Raw genomic sequence first — 22,280 nt, 5'->3', positions numbered from 1 at the left:
CCCACATAAGAACATGTTTTTTTTATTCGATTAAAAATACGTATACGTACTTTTCTTTTAATGGGACCCCCGTAATGTTCTTATGGAGGGCATACGTAACTTGCCTCGTATTAACACAGCAAGCTGGGCGAGTTGGTGAATGAACATGTTTCTAGCGGTGGGCAGCACAACCCAGATGACGGACAAAAGGAAGTGGACGTCCACTTAATTTTGTCCTTCATGCGGGTTACGAACATTTATATATTCAAATTTTTATATAGGATCATTAGACTAGGGCTGTATGGTTTTTCTTTTAGGTTTAGGACAGATTCAGATGATCTTACTCTAGCCTTAGACGCTAGCCAAGCATTCTCTTTCAGAATAAGACGGACGGAGTGAAACTATGCAACGTCTTTTCTTCTGCTTATGACTTGTGAAAAGACAGGTACTGCCTGAATAAATTTAATGGACCACGTCCTTTTTGCTAAGCCAAACCAGTGCGCAGAAGCACTGACCTGTGTGCAGTAACATAATATACTATACAACCCTAATTTAACATCTTTAAAACGCACCTTGAGCGGGCAGAAGGAGCCCCAACACAGCCAATGTATACTATTTTATCACAAACGCCCACGAATTTGAATCGATCGAAGAATTAAGTGTTACATTTTGATGTTCACAAGATGACCCAGGGTTCTCCAAACCAATGCTCTTCCCACATCGCGCAAGCAGACCGTTGTCACGATCACTCTACTGAAAGGAAAGATTACTAAGTCACAATTTATTCATAGATGACTATTGATGTGTATAAATCGTTTGAAGACAGATAATGCTCAGAAATCACATTCTACGAACACAGAATGAACAGCCTCAATATCTTCCTGCGGTGGCACATGCCTCCTCCCAAAGTACGCAAAAATTGCGTACAAACGTGGCTATATGTCCCACGTTATAATTAAATATATATGTATCTCACTTCAAGCAAGGGAAACATAAGAAGTGCATCACTTCGTCACTCGTAAGGTCATGCAGGGTTCTTTTCAAACGATTCTTAACCTCTAATACGTATGAGCAGAGCATTGCCACGTTCACCAGTCAACAACGATAAATCGCCATTCATCTATGGTATACCGCGCTGCTGCGTATATATCGTTGACGACAAATAATGCTCTCGGAGCTCAACCCGAATACGCAGGAATCAGTGACACCAACACGTTCCCGCTGAGGTGCAATTCCCCCAACTTGTTCCTTTTCTGGCCGCGCCCAAACACTCTCGCAGCTGGACCCAAACTGCGCGGTGACCCAGTGGGCGGAGTGGTCTCCGTGCACGGCCACCTGCGGCAAGGGAATCAAGGTCCGCACGCGGGCCTACCTGAACGCCATGGCGGCCGCCATGGCCATGTGCAACGTGGAGCAGATTCAGAAGGCCCCCTGCATGGCCGAGAACGCTGACTGCAAGATCGACAGCCAGGAGGCGCACGGTACGTGTAAGAATTAAAGCCCCTTAAACTTCGTAAAGTAGCGCCACGCTTTGAAGAATGCCGCCTCCTCCTCGCGCGCTATGGCCGAGGCCGACGCCGCGTCGCTATTGGCCTAATGGCATCACGTGGGCCCTCGCGCCTTGCTTCAGGGCCATTTTTGCTCGAGAAGCGTTCACAGAGTGGCGAGGAGCGCATGTAGGCGCCTTTGCTACGCTCGAGCAGTGTAGTGTCAAGAATGGCGAGTTGCGCAACAAGATTGCCACCTTGCCACCCGATTACGACAAGGGGTGCAAGACGCGCACCTCTCCCTCTCCGTCGCTGCAGCTGGGAGGCGTTCAAAGAAGCGGCCTTTGCGTTGGAATCCGCCGCCTTCCTCCAGCCCCTTCGACATTGTGACGGGACTAGTTCGGTGCGTGAACAATGATTCCGGAGTTCCCCAACGCGGAGCTGATTTGAAACGCTGGACAAGCTGCCGTGGGGACGACGTATTTTGAGCGTCTCACGCTTCGGCTTAGCACGGAACAACGAGCGACCCTCGATCAGCGCCGATAGTTTCCCGGAACGGCACCCCGCGCGGTTGCCTCTGTGTACAGAGCGCGGTTGCCTTTGTGTACGTAAACTGGTCTGCAGAGCAGCTGCGAGTTGGTGATGTGTAAACGAACAGTCGCCGCGTCGTAGGACCGGCGGATCGAGTGTATAAAAACTGTGGTTGTGCGAATGCTGAGGACACACTTCTCTTGAGCAGTCATGTTAGACTGAGTCACTTCTCTCATGCAGTCATGTTGGACTGTTACTCTTTTTCTCAAGCAGTCATGTTAGACTGAGTTAATTTCTGTAAATAAACCCCTTTTCCTCGTTCTCGATGAGAAGCAGTTCTTCACTTCATCAACGATCTCAGCGTAAATAAGTTGGACGACGGCATGGGCCAGCTACCTCCGAATTCATGCCGTACTCCAATCTTGGCAAAGGACCACGGACGATGGGATTGAGCCCCCAATCCTGACAACTGGCTGACAGCGGTGAGATGGACTTTGCGACATGGTGCTGTATCTGCGGTGAGTGCTTGGTTTTTGCTTTGACTCTCTAGGCTTCATTTTGTGGTTGTTCTGTTTAGAACAGTAGGGAAGCTAGATTGTTGTGTGTTAGCTAGGTTGTGTCTTCCTAGCTAGATTTAGAGAGCAGAATCAAGGCAGTAAAGCAGCAGTCATGGAGTTAAGGACACTGCTGAGAGACGAGTTGTTGATTGTTGGTGAGGAACTGGGCCTAGATGTACGCAAGGAAATGCTCAAATCGGAATTATTGGAGCTAATTTCCAATCAGGCCAGTGAGCAAGATATTGAAATGGGATTGGAACTTCTCAAAAAGAGAGAGAAACGGGAAAGAGAAAGAGAAGAACGGGACAGAGAAAAACGAGAGAGAGAGGAACGCGATAAAGATCGCGAGCTAAGAAAAATGCAACTTGAACTTGAAAACAGACGTTTGGAGTTGTCTCAAGGAAGTGAAGGCGCTCTGGGTCGATCAAGTGAGGCAGAATCGTACCGCATGGACAGGCTATTAAAGCCATTTGAGGTCGGGACCGACATAGGCTTGTTCCTAAACAATTTTGAAAGGACTTGCGAAAAGATGAACTTCGGTCCGAGTACATGGCCACAGCGGTTGCTGTCTATGTTGCCGTGTGAGGCGGCGGAAGTAATCGCCAGACTAAGTGTGCAGGATGCATATGATTATGCAAAAGTTAAGGCTAGTCTCCTGAAGAAATACCGCCTTTCAGCCGAAGCTTTCCGGCAAAGGTTTAGGAGCACAGGCAAGAAAGATAGCGAGGGCTATCCGGAGTTTGCATATAGCTTAAAGGCCAACCTAGTCGAGTGGCTTAAAAGCGCGGAAGCGTACGACAGCAGAGACATGATCATTGAATGCATGTGTCTAGAGCAGTTTTACAAAACCATCCCCCAAGCTGTGAAACTGTGGGTGCAAGGCAGAGGTAATGTAAACACTGTGGAAAGGGCGGCTGAATTAGCCGAAGAGTACGCAACCCGTAGAAAGTTGAACGCCGAGGAGGGAAACTGGGACGGTCGAAATGGACCGCGGAAACCATTTCCGTTCAAAAAGGGTGCGCAAACTAGACGATCCGAGCCTGTAGACATGGCGGAAAAGCCCTCAGAAAAGAGCGAGGAGAAACTTAACGGAGAAACCGCACAAAAAGAACAGAAAAGAAAATTCGGATCTCTTAGACCAATTCGCTGTTACAAATGCCACAAACTGGGACATATAGCTGTAAACTGCGAGAAGTCTAGCGTAGTTTTTTCCTACGTGGAGGAAAAAGATGAGAATATGGAACTTTTAAGTCCATATCTCCACGACCTGCAAGTTAATGGAAAACCATGCCGAGTGCTAAGAGACAGTGCCGCCACGCTGGACATTGTCCATCCGTCTTACGTGATGGTAGATGACTTCACCGGAGAAGTAGCATGGATAAAACAGGTTGTAGAAGAACACAGCGTGTGTCTGCCCATGACCAAAGTCAAAATCAGTGGACCATTCGGGGAGCTAGAGACTGAGGCTGCAGTTTCCAAATTTTTGTCACTGCAGTATCCCTACATCTTTTCGAATCGTTCGAATCAGTTACTGCGTGACAGAGGGCTCAAACTTGGAGAGGGCATAGTACAGGCATTGACCCGAGGCCAAGCTCGTAAGATCGCGGCGCTTTCGGCTGAAAATGCTCAAGCTCCTCCAGCGGAAGCAGAAAAGGGAATAACTTCAATACCCGAATCCGAGCTAGGCCCGAGGGACAAAAGAACAGTTGAGGAGAGCCTGCCAGTTGACCAGCTCAATGAGAGCGTAGCACTAGAGTGTCAGAGTTCTAGCCTGCAGGAAGAGCAAGCAGACGCGCTCACAAGCGAGACAGGGTCGTTATTATCACCGGCCTCAAAGAACTTCGATCAACTCTTACGCGTGGATAGAGAGTCACTGGCAGCTGAGCAAAAGAATGATGAGAGCTTAGCTAAATTACGTCACACAGCTAAAGAAGGCATTGCTAGGCGCAACGTAACGATACATGAGAAAGGAGGATTGTTGTATCGGCATTACAGAGATCGAAAGGGTAAGATTTTAGATCAGTTAGTCATGCCTACTAAGTATAGGGAGGACCTTTTGAGTCTTTGTCATGGAAATGGGTGGTCCGGCCACCTAGGCATAAACAAATCAAAGGAAAGATTGCTTATGGAATACTACTGGCCTGGCTGTTTCAAAGATGTAGAAAACTTTGTAAGATCATGCGACGCCTGCCAGCGTTCTGGTAAACCAGGAGAGACTTGGAAAGCTCCACTGAAGGTAGTGCCCTTAATAACAGAGCCTTTCAGACGGCTTGTAATAGACACGGTAGGGCCTCTTCCAAAAACAAAATCAGGCTACAGGTACTTGTTTACCATGCTGTGTCCGGCTACCAAGTTTCCAGAAGCAATCCCTTTGAAAGAGCTCAGCTCCACTGAAGTAGTAGACGCGCTTTTGACAGTGTTTGCACGAGTTGGGTTTCCAGCCGAAATTCAGGCAGATCAAGGGTCAGTATTCACGAGCGCACTGACTTCCACATTCTTGCAAAAGTGCGGGGTCAAGTTAATACACAGTTCTGTCTATCACCCTCAGTCAAACAGTGTAGAGAGGTGGCATTCGGTGCTTAAGCGAGTTTTGCGTGCGCTCTGTTACGAGCACAAGGACTGGGAGAACTGTCTGCCGGCAACTTTGTTTGCTTTGCGAACGGTTCCACATGAGGCGACAGGGTTCTCACCAGCAGAACTAGTGTATGAGAGGACACTCCGTTCTCCACTGAGAATGTTAAGAGAGATGTGGGAAGAAAGAGGGGAGAGTTCAACAGTGGTTGAATACGTGCTAAATTTACTGGAACGGCTAAGCGCAACCCAAGAACTAGTCGGAAAGAACATGGCACTAGCTCAAAAGAACGCCAAAGTCTATTACGACAAGAATGCGAGGCTTCGTACGTTTGAAGCCGGCTTAACGATGAAAGCGGAAAAGTGTAGGTTCGGTTGTTCACAGGTTACTTATCTGGGCCATGTTGTCGGTCAGGACATGAGACGGCCGGCTGAGCTGAAAATAGCTACGATTGGAGAATTTTCTCAGCCGCGCACGAAAACGGACCTTCGTTCATTTTTGGGACTTGTGGGGTACTATCAACGGTACATTCCGAATTACTCGCAATTGGCAAGTCCATTAACAGACGCCCTCCGAAAGGGAGCACCGAGTAACGTACACTGGGATAAGGACAAGGAGAACGCTTTCCAAAGTTTGAAAACGCTATTGGTTTCTCGCCCTGTGCTTCGCGCGCCAGACTACACAAAGGAATTCATAGTTCAATGCGACGCAAGCGACAGAGGTATGGGCGTGGTACTTAGTCAGGTCGGCGACGATAACGAGGAGCATCCTATCCTCTACGCCAGCCGTAAACTAAATGTAAGAGAGGAAGCCTACAGCGCTTCAGAGAAGGAATGCGCTTGTTTGGTTTGGGCCGCCCAGAAGTTGTCGTGTTACTTGTACGGAGCGAAGTTCATCTTCGAGACCGACCACTGTCCTCTGACGTGGCTCAATCAAATGTCACACAAAAACGGCCGCTTGCTCCGATGGAGCCTCACTCTCCAAGAGTACAACTTCTCCGTTAGATATAAGAAGGGAAAGTTGCATAGCAATACGGATGGTTTGAGCAGGCTAATTTGAATTCTGCGTTTGAGGGTCCCGCCTAAATTTTGGGGTTACTAGTGTTAGCTTTTCTTTAGGCGAAGAAAATCCCCTCTCATTCAGCAGAATTCCCTCCATGATTGCTGAATTGGTCAGCAGGAATTTGCTTCAGAAATTGGCATAGTGAAATGTAGCATTTTTTTTTGTTTCTGCACTTATGTTGTTGTTGTTTTTTTTTGGAGCCTAGCGAGTCTAAAGTGAGAGCCAATGCACGTCATCTCGGCGCAGAGCCGTGTTGTGGGGTTCATTTTGCAGTTGCCTGTCCTTGTTGGATGTTTTGGGGCGGTGACATCATTGCACAAGTGGTCGCTGCGAGCCAAGACATCAATCCCCCCCTGACCAGCAGCCGTTCTCTTCCTGCCTAGCGGTTGTCAGCGCTAGACAGTCGAGACTTTCCGGCCCATGGAGGCGCTGTCAAGAATGGCGAGTTGTGCAACAAGATTGCCACCTTGCCACCCGATTACGACAAGGGGTGCAAGACGCGCACCTCTCCCTCTCCGTCGCTGCAGCTGGGAGGCGTTCAAAGAAGCGGCCTTTGCGTTGGAATCCGCCGCCTTCCTCCAGCCCCTTCGACATTGTGACGGGACTAGTTCGGTGCGTGAACAATGATTCCGGAGTTCCCCAACGCGGAGCTGATTTGAAACGCTGGACAAGCTGCCGTGGGGACGACGTATTTTGAGCGTCTCACGCTTCGGCTTAGCACGGAACAACGAGCGACCCTCGATCAGCGCCGATAGTTTCCCGGAACGGCACCCCGCGCGGTTGCCTCTGTGTACAGAGCGCGGTTGCCTTTGTGTACGTAAACTGGTCTGCAGAGCAGCTGCGAGTTGGTGATGTGTAAACGAACAGTCGCCGCGTCGTAGGACCGGCGGATCGAGTGTATAAAAACTGTGGTTGTGCGAATGCTGAGGACACACTTCTCTTGAGCAGTCATGTTAGACTGAGTCACTTCTCTCATGCAGTCATGTTGGACTGTTACTCTTTTTCTCAAGCAGTCATGTTAGACTGAGTTAATTTCTGTAAATAAACCCCTTTTCCTCGTTCTCGATGAGAAGCAGTTCTTCACTTCATCAACGATCTCAGCGTAAATAAGTTGGACGACGGCATGGGCCAGCTACCTCCGAATTCATGCCGTACTCCAATCTTGGCAAAGGACCACGGACGATGGGATTGAGCCCCCAATCCTGACAGTAGGTGGCGCCACGGTAGCGGAGGGAGCGTGAAAGAAAGGAGAAACGAGGAGGTGTGAAGGCGGAGGAGTAGAGTTTCGCTACTTTACGAAGTTTAAGGGGTTTTAACACGAGTTGTGCCGGGCTAGAATCACTGCCCCCAGGCACGCATGAGAGAACTCACTTTTGCACGAGTCGGCACAGATGCATAACGGCAAGAGCAGCGTCAACTTTATATCTGCGTCACACGGGGCACTTTCGATCGCGATAGAGCCTGGGTGGCTCCTCTGTGCAGGCAGAGGAAGGGAGTCGATGGTGATGAGGGATTCGATCCAGATCGGGCCCGATCGGGGTCGAATTTGCCCCGTGTGACAAATACGAAGATTGAAGTGCTAACCCACGGTGATGTTCTTTCTTACTATTTGTAAAGATTTCTAAATTTCTAATGAGCCCGTCTGGTGAAGTCGGTGCATGATGAGCATTGCAAGAGCACCAGCCCAAGGTTCAATTAACGTTTCGAAGCCGCTACGGGTCCCTAGTTCAAAACGAAGAGCAACGCGAAAATGTCCTGCTAATTGTGGGTTAGGTGTATGTGGCGCCGAGTGCTGGTGTATATATCCGGATAAGGTTAACCCCCGTCCGGATTATCGCGTACGTTGTCGGCTGGATAAATAATAACTCTAAGAGCAGACTTGAAGACAAGCGCTTCTATGTCGTGCTTACGCCTGCGGAGTGGAAATTATATGCCTTGCGTCTTTCAAACTTATGCGAATGCTCGTTTTATTTTGATCATCCTTGAAAAGTTGCGCTCTTCTTCAGCCCTGCTTAGATGGGCTATATTTGGTTGCTGTCATTCTGAAGCATGTTTAGTAAGGTGTGCTATTTCTATAGTTGGTGGATACCAAAGAACTAGTTTCCAGTAGCAACAAAAACGTAAGGGCACCATGGGATAAGAGAACCGCGTTTCGCGGGCTCTGAATTACCTTTTTTACGTAAAGCTACCGGCAACTTTGTCAAGCTCTTACCACCTTTGCAGTTCGAGTTTCCTTTACTCTAAGCAATTCTGAAATGTTTTAATTATTTCTACACTTTTACATGTAAATTTTTCTTTCGTTTAGTGCTTTTTGTTTGCCTTTAACTACGATTCTGGTAGAGCGGGCACTTCTGAAGCCAAACTTCCCATACTGTCGCATCTAACAAACTACAGAACAGACTTTCTTTCTGTCTCCGGAGCCCTTACTTGTTTTTTTGTTTTTGTTGTTATTTTGCTTTGAAACATGTTACTAGCACCGCTTAACCGGACACAAGACCGTAGACATCATACACGTGTAGCACACCTTCGGCCTCAGTAGACGACCCGTCCCAGCTGAGGCCTTTCCTTTTTCGGTATACAGATACTATGCGCTCAAGTACGCTGGCAAACGTTTCACAATGGCAACACGCTGTAGGGTGGCTGTGAGGTGGTATGTTCTCTGTGGAGTGCCTGTGAGCCTTTGTATACTAGATTACTGCTGCCGTAAAGCTGGCCATGTCCCTCGCAGAAATCTGCCTGCTGCCCAAGGACATCGGACCGTGCCGGGGCTACTTTCCGCGTTGGTACTACGACTCCACCAAGCGGATGTGCCTGCAGTTTGTGTACGGAGGATGCCGCGGCAACAGGAACCGATTCGAGCGATATGCTGAGTGCAACAAAATGTGCGAGGTCACAATATCACGTGAGCGCTCACATGCACAACACCTTTTCGCCACTCTGTCGTTCGCTGTTTTTCTCTCCTCTCTCTCTCTCTCTCACTCTCTCTGCCTCCTTGTTGGATTACCGTTTAGTAGCTGATAAGTTTAGTGTGTTTACCGGCATGTACATTTTGCTAATAATTAGCATATCCTGCTTCATACGTTCTCTGTCCATACCCGTCGTCTAGTTTTACACGTTTTAACAGCGCGAATTTAATACTGCGTTTTAGCACAACTCGATTCATGTCCATGGACCATACGCGTTTTCCCATATATCACGTCTTTCTCGTAGCATTCTCTTTCACTGATTGTGAGCAAGGATTAACTGCATGAAAAAGTGCGCTTCCCTGTGACAGGCGTCACCTAAACAAATCATTTTAAAGAACTGTGTAGTATTTAAAGTATTTTAACATCTTGAGTGAACAAATGTTGCAGTGCTCGTTCCGCAACACGGAATCTGTACACTGGATGTTGACAAGCTGTGTTCAAACAGCATCGTCTAACAACACGTTCAAACCTATGGGAACGCCCCGTCTGTGGTCACTTCTGACTCGGGGCAAGCAGTGTAACGCTCTACAGATATTATCAGGTATCGGTGTATCGCAGATGTGGCCTCCGATACCAGCAGCCCCGCTACGTCAGATACTATTCGATCGCGAGCGGTTTGAATTGTCAAAGGTTTGTGCGGCCTCTTCAGTCGCCATTTTATCTGCAAATAAGCCATCTCTTGGCCGAAAACAAACGTTGCGAAGTTTGTGGTAATCTGTCATCCTAGATAACTCTCTTTTCTGCTTGCCTCTGCTGTCTACAGTTGGTATTACTAGTCACACCGCAAAAAAAACTATTAATTATGCAGTAATCAGAAGCACTCTCTTATAGCGTTTAAGAGGGCAATATTATAGTAGCAAATGAAAGCACTTCGTCGTCTGCCGTTGACTCGAGAGACTATAGCTTTCAGTGTTTCAATAGGAACAAAAACGCATATACTGCTATATGTGGCTACAAGTGTGCAAAAGAAATCAAGCAACGTATCAGGGTCAGCTATTTCAGTTTGCTTTATCTGTGTACCAAAATAATCTCTTACTAACGGCAATCAACGCGCAACCTGAACTGACGTTTCCAAATGTCAGCGCAGCTTAGTTTGAGTGCGCCCTGACTTAGCCGAGCCGCCGTATAGGGCAATCAATAACACTTTACCGTGTGTCCCAGCTAACCCTACAGCCGAGCTGTTCAACGAACAAAAGAAGATTTAGAACACATGGCGCAAGATACAATTATGAGAGCTACGATGTTCGGTCGTCAGCGTTACAATTGAACACCTAAGGTCTTGAAATTGTATCCCGCACCGTGTTTCCTTAACCATATTTGTTTTCATTGAACACCTAGGCTAACGTTAGCTGGGACACCCTATATATAATGGAGCTTGTAGCATTGGGAAAGTTCATAAATCCCTTCGCAGCTTCATTTACGCTATACACCTACATTCCACCTGTTCTCTATGTTTGGTTTTGATGGCTAAGATTGCGACACTAGTCCAGCTGTCATATATCAGCTAACACATAGAAAGAGCTACATTGTTAACTCGCTGAAAACCTTTTCTCAGCCAGCGCCACACCGACTCTGCGCAAGCTGCTCCATTTAGTCTCCTGTTGTTCCGAGCTCTAAAAGCGCCAGTCTAACGCGATATGTCTCAAGGCCGTGTGCAGTGTGTGTAATTTTATAAGCCTCCGTATAGTGGCGATGCCCGTAAGGTGTTAACATTAAAGAACACTTGAAGCAAAGATTTGGGGTAAGAAATGAAACGTATTTCAAGAAAAAGACTCGTACAATGCACCCAGCGGCGTTTTAAAGATCCATTTCGCGCTTTGTTGCTGCAGAAGAAAGGTAGGTCTTTCTGCTAGGTGTGTTAAAAAGAAGGGGGAAATGTAAGAAGCATAGCGTTCTAAGTGTTCACGCAGCTGCCTTTGTGCATGACTACAATCTCTTCGGACAAAGCTCATGCTCGTAAGTCTATGGTCACGTGACCCAGATATCCCTTTTTTTGTTTTCTTTTCTTGCCGTTGCTCCTGTCCTCTCAGTTATTTTTTTTCTGTTTCTTCTCTCTCTTTTTTTCGTCTGCTCTTAATTCATGCGACAGTCGTCTGCTCTTATTTCACGTGACAGTCGTCTGCTCTTTTTTTCATGCGACAGTCGCCTCCATTCAGAGCACCGGCAGAAGGCACGCCGTCTGCGTGAGAGACGAACGTCCCCAAGCGGGAGGACGTTAGGCGACGTCACAAAGAATATTTCGGAGAGCAGGCGCAACAAGAAGACACTAGCAGTGATTTAGCCGAAAAATCTCGCTCGCAGCTCTTGAGATCTGGTCACGTAGCATTAACCAAAGCAATTCCACTTTTTTCTCCTCTTCTGTAGCTTCTTTTCATATTCTCTAGTCGACGTATTGTTCCATCATTACTTATGTGGCGTAAAGCAGATACTTTTTTGCCTTCTTTGTTTATTTAAATATTTTCGACTGTGACGCAGTCGTCAAGGGACCGAGATTCAACTTTCAAGTTTATTTGCTTTACTAATACAATTTGCCTTACAAATATGCAAGCACCTGTTAGGACCCATAACCAAGAGGCATATGGAGTTTCTAAAGCAAAAATAGGTTACATTCTTCGACGCAAGTGTTAAGTTAAAGAGACAGAACAGTAAAATCCTCTAGTAAACAAACAGTTTCCCTCCCATAACGACAAAGTACAAACATACAAGAAAAAATGCATAAAAAAATGTCAGACCACGCAAGCCTAAAGTTATATAATATGACACAGTACGCACTTAAGTGCAAAGTAATAAACAGAACACGCATGTTAGCGAAGCAGGCTGTGGCACCCTCTGTGTGGGCTTTCAAGAATGCTCTTGTGCAACAACTAATATCACACAATGTGGCCACCTAAGTCTAACTGCGTAAGAAACTAACACTGCGAAATGAAACTTTTGTTTTCGCATAGACATAGTTTTCTGAGCATTAGTATTCAATGTACTTCAGCGTCTTTCTCGCCCACTGGCTAAACTTGGATATGATCATTTCAACGTCGGCGTTAAAATGTCGAATAATGAACTGCACCCTGCTTAGTTGTGTTTCCGCACAAAGCGCCAGTGTTACATTTGCCATGTGCCATCGCTTCCAGAAGTATCATGTGAAATGGTTCACGCGAAAAACATTTTGTCGAGCGTCGTGTTTAAAACAGTTTTCGGAATTCCATGCATAAAGGCTTGCCTGTGGGAGTTGAATGAACTCAAATGCGCACCGTTTATATAAGACACTGCTTAGCGCCGTACACAGAAGCGCCCTCTCTCACACACTGCGATAGAGAATTCACATTCCACAGGTTTTCATTTATTAGTACTATCGGCTCCGCCGTGGGTATTGCAAAGGTGGTTGAGCAGAAAATTAACACGTAGGGGGCTCTAGCTTTCGGTTCTAAGTTACGTATTAGAAAAATTTGTCCCGTTATTTTGTACTTTACATTTACCTAGCCGGTTCTTCGCCAATCACCGGAGTGGGTAGGTGCTGGCACATTCAAGGATCTAAATGTGCTCCCTCTGCACCAACAGTAAATACGTATGTTTCACCGCCAAACCATTAAAACCGAAAGCAAGGGCTTAACACTCGCTGAATCTCATTGGACGGCGCTCTATCAATTCCTCGGGGCGACAAGATGGCGTGAAGCAGTCCGCACGCGAGGCTACCGCGGCTACGTGGCAGAAACACCACCCCCGCTACAGCAAAACCTCGTTATAACGTTGTTGGCGGGGTACGTGGATCAAGTGTACGCGCCGAGCGATGTAGTATATATAACGGACAATGGCAGATGAGCGGCTATAGACTTACCAGTCGAGAAAAAAAAAGGAAGTAACCTGCTAATTCTCAGTTAAACACACGCAGACGCGTTTCATTTGCCAGCAGGTAGCAAAAAAATATCTGTGATATTCACTTGCCGCAGCAAGCGACGACGGCATCCTCAAACTTAGCAAGGCCGCGAGCCAATGTCTCCATGAGGCCCCACATATGTTCGAACGCCCTCATGATGGTCAACACACCGGCTGCGTCGGATACGGAAGGGCGGTCATCCAAGTCGTCATCCGCGACGACGACGTTGAAGCGCTAGAAGCTATGGGAGCAGGAAACATGACGTGGCTACCACGAATAATAAACTATTCGTCAATGTTCTCAATAAACAAACCGAGATCACCCATATGTTTTCAACTAATCAAGCAAGAAGAGAATATGTTTTATCTTGCTTGCATTGCAATCATTTATAAGGAGTGATTTCGGTTTTATTATAACACTTTCGTAGGCCTAACGTGATAGCCCCAGGCTTGCACAAGTGACCGAACTTTTACCGCTGTCCCGATAAGATAGTGATAGACGAGAAAAATATTTAAAATATGGGATTCAACTCTACATTTCTGTACAAGGTTCATCCAGTTAGCTTCATTATGAACGAAAATTGATCTTATGAAGCGCACGTCCTTTTAAGGTTTTGCAAACACTTCATCGTATCTTATGCAAGTGCTTCGCTATATAGCCGAGCTACTTTCAGACGCTTTACTATATCATAGCTTAGCACTTCTGTATACTCGCCTCTGTATCGGATGCATGCTCCTGTGTGCTGCGCCGGTTCCACTTCGTACAATGCGCTCTGGATTCTGAGAGTATAGTCGCTGCCCAATTCCTAGCTATCTAAACGTGTGGTTTCTTGCAGAGGCTATAGGAAGTGTTGAATTTCCATTGGGCGAATAGGAAAATTTCATGCTCGTTTGAAAGTATACATTAAGAGAAAACGAGGGGGAAAACTGGCCGTTTCGCCAGCTTGACCAGTCCTCAACTCCGAATGCGTGTAGGCGCTCTGGGGCCTTAATTTGTAACGATCCATTTCATTTTCCACTGTCATTGCCATCCGTTGCGCTGAGCGACCGATGCTAGCGATAACGGTGGCGCTCGATTAAGCTAGTGGAGAATGGGTGACAATAATAATAAATGAAATAATCGCTACAAAATACTGCTCCGAATCACTGGCGGCGCCCAAGCCGATGACGAAGGCCAAATAATAGACGAAATGAACGACTCTATTAAACGAATTCAATGATACAGTCCGGGCCCATAGCGAAGGGTAAAAACAATGTAAAATGAAATGGGTCGCTACAAAGTATAAACTTATCTTGACCGCAGTTTCACGTGCTCTATTTTTCTTTTTCGCTCACAAAGCGTTTTCAATGTGCTCGCCCGTTTCTTACATGTGGCTTGCAGTCAATGCGCTCCGCCGCCTGCTGGGCTGCTTATCATATTTTTTATCTTATCTCTTGTCAACGCTGTTTGCCACCTGTTGCTTCTCGCTCTGTCGCCAACCTCCCTTTGTGCCCTGCCGCGTGCTGTTTTCATTGTCTGTCGCTTGCCTCTTGTGGGCGTCTGCCTCTGTCGCAGAGATAACGCAAGGACTCCTGTCGCCTTCGGCACTGGGCCAAAGCTACGCCATGAAAGACACCACGCTGCACGTGGAAAAGGGCCTTGTCTGTGGTCTGTCTGCTCGCCTACGTCACTCGCGGCCGCCGCTTGTTGCTTTTCATGCGAAAGCATTATACGACCCCATGAGGCAGAAAAGCCGGCGTTGCAGGCAACGAGTGGTACTAAGGAGTCATCGTCAGGGACGACATCAGCGTCTTGTATGAAGTCAGTAGTAATACAGAATTAAAGTGAGAACAAGTTAGAGCAAAAAAGCCGGCGTTGTAGTCAATGAGTAGTACTACAGAGTCATCGTCAGGGACGACATCAGCGTTTTGTATGATTTCAGTAGTAATACAGAATTAAAGTGAGAACAAGTTAGAGCAAGGTGACTTGAGGTGGAGTTCAGTGAATTAAGGTGAAGTGAGTGAAGGTGGATCAAGGTAGGTTAAGGGTAATGCAGATTACAGCAAGAAGGACTAAAGCGGATTAAGATTGCTACAAATTAGAGCAAGGTGGATTAAGGTGGGTTAAGGTGGGCTAAGGTGCATTAAAGTGGATTAAGGTGGATTAAGGTTCGTACAAAATAGAGCAAGATGGATTCAGGTAGAGTTGTCAATGACACGTGACAATGTACGACGCCACGTATTGTTGACGTAACCAACTAATTAGATATGTCATAATGCTTTCGCATTCAAATCACGTAAGGATACTAAAGTGACTGACACATTTTTTTGCACTCCGTGCTTAGTGCACGCTTGACGCTTGGGCGCGCGCTTGACACTTGAGCACGTGCTCAAACGCACGGAAGGCAGACACAAGGAGACTCTTAAATGAGTACTAAATAGCAGCACCGAAACAGGTTGATCTGGCGTAGTATTCTTCTACGTATTCTTTCATTCATTTGACGGACAGAGATTGCCTATTAATCCTTTCTGGTTTAAGTTTTTTACCTAATGACCGAAAAATTTTGCAGGGGCACCTGATCTTTTGTCGATCAAGTGCGCATAATACATAATTTCTGCAGGAAAAAAAGAAAGAAAAAATAAAATTAACCCTGGAGTTTTTGGCAATGAATTGAATGTTTTTTCTCATGAACTGCCAACAACTCAAGGTGTTGTAAGCAGCATGTGGATTATAAGACTTCGAAATGCACAATCATAATGGTGCGAAATGTGGCCCCAGAAGATTTGAAAAAATATTTTCGTGTCCCTCAAGGTAGGTTACACGCATTAGGCAGCAGGCTATACAAAAGCTACAGCACAAAGGCCTAACCTCAGCGGGATGCAACGCATGGACATTTTGTGAAATATCAATGAGAGTCGCATTTATCTGCGGCTTGTTGTCGACAAATTACGCCGTAATCGTTGCTCACATTCAAATTTCTTTAAAATATTTTCGTCGTTAGCTACTTCATGATGCAACGGAAAAACGCAAGGAAAGAGTTAAGGGACAAATGCGCGCATCACCGCTGTGTATCTCTTTCCTCACTGTCTTTTGTGCTTTTGCACTGTGCTTGTTCTGTTTCCCAAATGCCTGCACCAACCACTCCATGTTGCGACGCTCTTGAAGACCCTTCTTTTCTTTGTTCTCGTCGCAGCTTAAATCACCTATTCAATTATTCAAGTATACCCACGAAAACCCTCAGATAACTCTATATTACATACAGCAGGGGGTAGGATGTCAACGGCTGCACAATTTATGACAATAAAGCTACGCAGGTATGCAATTAGTAGCGTTGGGTTGCATTGTCAGCCTAAAATAGCCTATAGCGTTAGGAACTAGTTATTACAAGGTGTCGGGAGTAACCTTAACCAACAGGCAATAATGGTCATCTTTAAAATATTTGAATATTTGAAACGTACATACATGGATTGGATACTAAGCAAGAAAGAGTGAAACGCCAATATATATATATATATATATATATATATATATATATATATATATATATATATATATATATGGCGTCGACATGAAACATGGAATGTGACATCAGCGCCGCGACACCTTCGTCACGCGGCACTCGTTGCCCTAACGAAAGTAACTTCTTATCGACACAGGCTTTCCGACGCCTTCGTCCATACATCTATACATCTGTTTGATCTATCTACCTATATCTCGCTTTGCCCAAGCCTTCCTTGCTATATCTCTACACATCTGATCTCTCTGCCTATCGCTCGCTTTCTGCCTCTCTCTATCTCTCTCTCACTGCCGCCACCGTCCGGCACTGTCATGCTCACTGGTCGCCCCCTTTGCCCCTGCGGCCAACGTCATATATCTATATATCTGACCTATCTAACTATGTCTCGCTTTGCCCAAGCCTTCCTTAGCATATATCTACATATCTACATATTTGATCTCTGGCTATCGCTCGCTTTCTGCCTCTCTCTCTCACCACCGCCACCGTCCCGCACTGTCATGCTCACCGGTCGCCCCCTTGTGCCCCCGCGGCCAACGCAGCGCCCATCGGCAAGCTCAACGGCATGGCGCCGGTCAACGTGCTGCCGACGACGAGCGACGAGCCCACGTCGCCGGTCATCGACTGCGTGCTGACGCCGTGGTCTCAGTGGGGGCCCTGCTCCAAGACGTGTGGCAACGGCCGTCGGGAGCGACGGCGCATGATCAAGCTGAACCCGCAGAACGGGGGCAAGGCGTGTCCCAAGCGACTGGTCCAGAGACGAAAGTGCAAGGAGAACCCGCCGTGCCGTAAGCACCGCGTTCGTTAATTGTTCGCCCCGATTACTCGCCGCGGACAGACGCTTTTCTCGACACAAAGGAGTTGAGCTTCCCATAGGGAGACTCAACGCTGACGTGGAGCTTTCTTGTCTTGTCTTGTCTTGTGTCCCAGACAGTGGCGCATACCCACTATGGGGGATTGGCCAAGAAGCAGGCGGTTTTTCGTATGCTTAGTAGTAAAGCCAAACTAGATTTGAATTGTGGAGCGTGAGACTAGAACTGTAATTTAGACGTATGATGAAAATATTGTGAAGAATTTTGATAATATAAGGTAACGTAAATAAATGAAATAATAGAAAATATTGATAATTTTAGAAAGTCAGCAAGGTACTCTTTTTGTATCTCTAATAAAATTGTAAATTGCAAGAAAAGCGTCCCTGTAGCTTGATCCCAGTGAGGTCGCACCAAAAGAAAGAATGGTTGGTGAGGTTAGCGGTAGCCCAAGTTTGGTGAATGAGTGTACTAATAATTTTCTTTGTCTTATAAAGCGGCGACAGGAGAGAAAATAATGTTCGATAGTTTCAGGTGCACTTTTTGAAGGCAGGGTCTTCTTTGCTGACTTCACGTGAATTTGGCGTACCTGGGATCTGGCTATCTTGTAACCTGTTAACAAAGCGGTCGATTTCGTTACTGTAGCGTGCCGTACAAACATGAAAAAGATATCAGAATGTAGGTCTCAACGAGACAACAAGCGATAACAATAGCAAAGCAGGTGAAATTAACCGCACGGCCGTAGTTAGCGTCACTACAGTAAAAAATTACCCACATTACATCGTAAGCTGCGCTATCTCTGCGATCAACCCGTCGCATCTACTGGTCAAAAAAAAGTAAAGGCGTGTCAACCAAAGTCGACGCAGAAGAAGACAATCTCGACGTACATGCTCGTAAAAAAGAAGAAGAAACCGAATGAAAGAAACCCGACATGAGTAACAGAAATAGAGATTCCGGGGGAAAAAATTTGAAATGTGAGATCTGACAATAGAACGGAGAACATAATGTGAATAATTCCAAATTATCGCGCAATTGTGCAGAATTGCATCGTCTTTATTGCCCCTATTTAAGTACCTACATATACCATGTACGTTAACCTTGGCAGGTATAACGTATTGCTCGGACTCTGTCCATTTGGGCGTAGCGCCTGCCAATATGGGCTGGACTCGAACCATTCTGACGTATCATGGAAGGCTAATGGCCGATTTCAAATAAAAACAGATTCGAATAGTTTGACGTTATACCGGCCCTTCTTTCGCGTCGACATTGGTCGCCACATTTTCTTTTAATTGCGCGCATTGATGTTTCAATTAATTATGGTCTGCAGCAATATTTTACACCACTGCCTTTCGTTTCCGTTAACACGCCTATAAACTCGTTCTTATCGGGATTCCTAAAGGGACAATAAAGAGTGGCACCAAATATTTTTTTTTCAGTTTCAAGTTTATTCATCATACCTTGGTGGTGAAGTTTACTTCAGGAAAGTTAATACAAATTGTGTGCAAACACTGTACAGCCCCTTAGCCAAAGATTAGTAGTGGGTCGTTCTTTCAAGAACAATTTCAAGAACACTCTTTAAAGTTTGAATAACAGCTCAAGGATAGTGGAGTGGACAGAAGAGAGAACAGGGCGCTCTGTTCTCTCTTCTGTCCCTTCTCCTTTCCTTGAGCTCTTCTTCAAACTTTAAAGCATGCTTTACCAACAAGCCCAATCCTACACCCTTCTTAATTACTTTACTTCAAAGAACAGCTTAAATACCTCCTTTTTCACTTATTAGACCTGAAGAACTTGCTTGCTATAGCGCAGGAAACAAAGGCCAAAGTGTTTCCGTTCTTCAACGTCTTGCCAGAAACGCAGCGTTGGTACGGACTTCACAAGCTTCCAAATCTGTTCGCTCTGTTGGGGAAGTTTACGTGCGCGAAATTTCTTCGAAATATCCTGCGTCGATTGTCTGGTTATTTTCCAGTACAACCGAGGCACAGTTGAATACTGCATGTCGTCATTTTAGTGCAAGAAATTGAATGTGGCGTTGCCACCCCTCTCTAATCTTTATGTCCGTTTTCTAGCTTAACGATCCCCAAATCACAGTAAGACTGACTTTTCTTTCTGCATTCGCGAAAACGTCACTGAGTGAATGCTCTTTTTATTTCGATTCCATCGCTGCCTCAGCGGAAACAAAGGAACCGAGAAAAGGTATGCCTGTGTGGTCGATGTGGTGTCCAGAGCTTATTCTCTGTTATAATGCCGATTTATCCGACATGCCTTCAGGGAAAAAAGATCGCAACAAAGGTGAGCCCCTTTAGAAGCTGCCCTTCTTCAGATCCCTGTTGCATAAACTACTTTTGTCGCGTTTCACTGCTGATAAGTTGCGCTCGCCTAAGCGTTTATATCGGTGTCACACAAGGGTTGCAATTACTGTTGGTCAGTATTTGGATGTCCTGCTTTTATTCGTCGCCACCGGAATTCATTGAAGGTGACGAGCGCAAGAGGTGTTCAGATAAGAAAGAACGCGGGATGCGCGTTATTCAGCTGGTAATTACATTTGTTCACGCATTGAAACAAAAAGAAAGTTCTATGAGCAGAATTCTCCAACACGAAATCTATTGGCGGATTTCAAAAGGGGGAATAGGTACACCCATTACGTCTCGGCACCCACTTTAACAGGAAAGGAAAAGAGACTATATTCTCTCTGGCACGACATTTAGTCACTTTCGCAACTGTGTGTGGTACATCTCTAATCATTGATCATTATTTTCAATCGCTTAAACGTATTTGCATTTTATGCAACCGTGAGAAACAATTACCTTCGCAATGCCTTTTTATTGCGATAGCAAATATATGCACACTCCAGGCGCATTTCTGCCGTCGCCGTCGCCGTCAGGTTTCATATAAAGTCCAAGGACAATAAAATCGTCGCCGCGCGCCGTATGCTGTATGTGCGAGTGAAAGCTTGCGAGGGTGAGCCTGCTATCGGGGCTTAGTCTCGCGCACGCAACGGAGGAAAGCGGGGAGGAAGCGCGCCGCCTTACGTCGCGCGCAAGGCTTCTGGGGGAGGGTACGGAGAGGGGGGGGGGGGGGGAGGCGGCGCCATCTACTCCGGGCGGCCCGAACGCCCACGCGCATTCGGCCGCACCGCTGTATCTTGAAAGCGGTCTGCGACGGGAACAGAGTTCAAGCGGCGTTGTGTTTTCGCGGCTTAGTTCGCGTTGATGCGAGCGGCAGCACGAAGGTCGATTCGCTCACTGCTGCTGCCGCGTTTCCTCACTTCAACGTTGTGACAGCGAGGTTCGGCGGTTATCGAGTGAGATGTGCTCATGTTGGCTTGTGCGCACGTGGCACCATGCTTGTTCATTCAGTCAGCATGCCTATGTTGACACCGAAACGGCCGATAAAACTACCATACCTACTTCGTATAGCTAATTAATAATAGTCCAAATAATAGTCCAATAATTTGCCATCGTAACCGATGCTTCGCCTTTCGGGCGAAACTGCGACATTTTTTTTTTTCGCTGCGTTGAGGAACTGGCTCGTTCGTGAACTGACTCTTGGCCCCACTTTCTGTTCTCAACTTCCAGCGGTGGACTGCATGCTGACGCCGTGGAGCGAGTGGCGTCCCTGCTCCAAGACTTGTGGGCCAGGTGCAGTGCAGGAGCGACATCGCACCATCAAGCGGCACCCGAAGAACGGCGGATCCAGCTGTGACGCCACTTTCGAACGGCGCTATTGCACGCTGCCACCGTGCGACTACCGCCGACGCTAGCCACCGGGAAGGCCGCTGGGCCATCCCCCACGCAGCGGGACGGCGCACTAACATGGTCAGTGCAATCATGTCCCGTAGCGCAAAGAAGGGGTAAGGCGTGCCAGACACGGACACAAGACATAGTCTTCAGTTGATGGTCGGCGTTCGTGCTGTCCACTATTTCTCTCCTCTTGTGTCCGTGTCTGCACGCCTGAACCCTTCTTTGCGTTATGAATTCTTACCAACTAGCTCAGCTTTCTGTTGTTCTAAGCAATCATGTCGCAACTCAAAAGCACCATGTGCCTTACAAAAGAACCGTAACGCCAAATGTACACAGAAGGAAAGTAAACAGTCCTATAGCATCTGGAAACGGTTTATGCACACAAATGGCATCATGAGACACTACTAAGATTTGCAATTATACGATGGAAATCGCCGCGTACGCCGTGTCTACGGCAGCTTGAGCAGCAGATGGCAGTTTCCCTCCGTTGCGTTTAGAGGGCGTTAGTTGTCGTTGCTGTGCTGTGCCTTTGCTCGTGTACAGTGCGCAGAAGAGGTAACGGAAGAATCAAAGCAGGATGCTTGATCTCACGGTCATCCTGAATTGTTGTGCTGCTTGTCGTTCTTTGCATGGCCTAACATGTATATTGCTTTAAATACTGTCATGGCATTGTACACAGTTACCGTATCCACCGGTTCCGCCAATAAGAGTCGTTCGTGAGTAGCGTGACGTCATATACTGTTTTCAAGGTAACGTTTTATTAGGCCCATTTATGCCAAAGTTGAACGTTGAGGAATCTGTGAAAGCGGTTGATTGGACCTTCTGATACCGGTGTCTTGTCTGTTCGCAGTGCCAAACCGAAAGTTACCTGGTACGAGTACTTCAAGACGCCACCCGACACGACTGCACACATATCGCCTGGGCCTTCGATCTCTATCCAGTTTCTCTCTCGACCACCACGCACACTTCACGAATCGACTACCGCTTCTGCTGTCACGCTGCTGCGTAGTGCTGCTATAGAACGCTGCTCTTAGACCGCAGAGCTCTGTAGGCTTACTCGAATTCAGTTGTTCCCTTGAAGATGCATCTCTCAACGCTGGTTAGCGCTGTTTTGCTGTTTCGAAGATAGCTAAAGAAGAAGAAAACGGTGCTGAGAAAAACCTGCTCCATGGCATCAAGCTCCTTCTCGCCGACTTGCACTGCTACACTGCTGCTG

General features: G+C 46.8%; 1 protein-coding gene across 2 annotated transcripts in view; it reads left to right on the top strand.

Moving 5' to 3' along the window:
- The window catches only part of LOC135911485 (spondin-1-like), a 46,064-nt gene extending 23,839 nt beyond the window's left edge, over positions 1-22,225 (top strand). Inside the window, exons 10-15 of one of the 2 annotated variants that reach the window (XM_070527383.1) lie at positions 1,259-1,460; positions 8,917-9,090; positions 14,577-14,669; positions 17,058-17,303; positions 20,900-21,139; positions 21,915-22,225. In XM_070527383.1, coding sequence (XP_070383484.1) covers positions 1,259-1,460; positions 8,917-9,090; positions 14,577-14,669; positions 17,058-17,303; positions 20,900-21,084 — 900 coding nt within the window. In that variant the 3' untranslated portion in view covers positions 21,085-21,139; positions 21,915-22,225. The remainder of the gene's footprint in view (positions 1-1,258; positions 1,461-8,916; positions 9,091-14,576; positions 14,670-17,057; positions 17,304-20,899; positions 21,140-21,914) is intronic. The other variant, XM_070527384.1, reaches the window with a different exon arrangement.
- Positions 22,226-22,280: the final 55 nt, after the last annotated feature.

The sequence above is a fragment of the Dermacentor albipictus genome, chromosome 10, assembly GCF_038994185.2.
Source record: "Dermacentor albipictus isolate Rhodes 1998 colony chromosome 10, USDA_Dalb.pri_finalv2, whole genome shotgun sequence".
In the NCBI taxonomy this organism is placed as follows: Eukaryota; Metazoa; Arthropoda; class Arachnida; order Ixodida; family Ixodidae; genus Dermacentor; species Dermacentor albipictus.
Note: the sequence above shows the minus strand (reverse complement) of the source record. Positions and strands in the feature narration are given on the sequence as shown.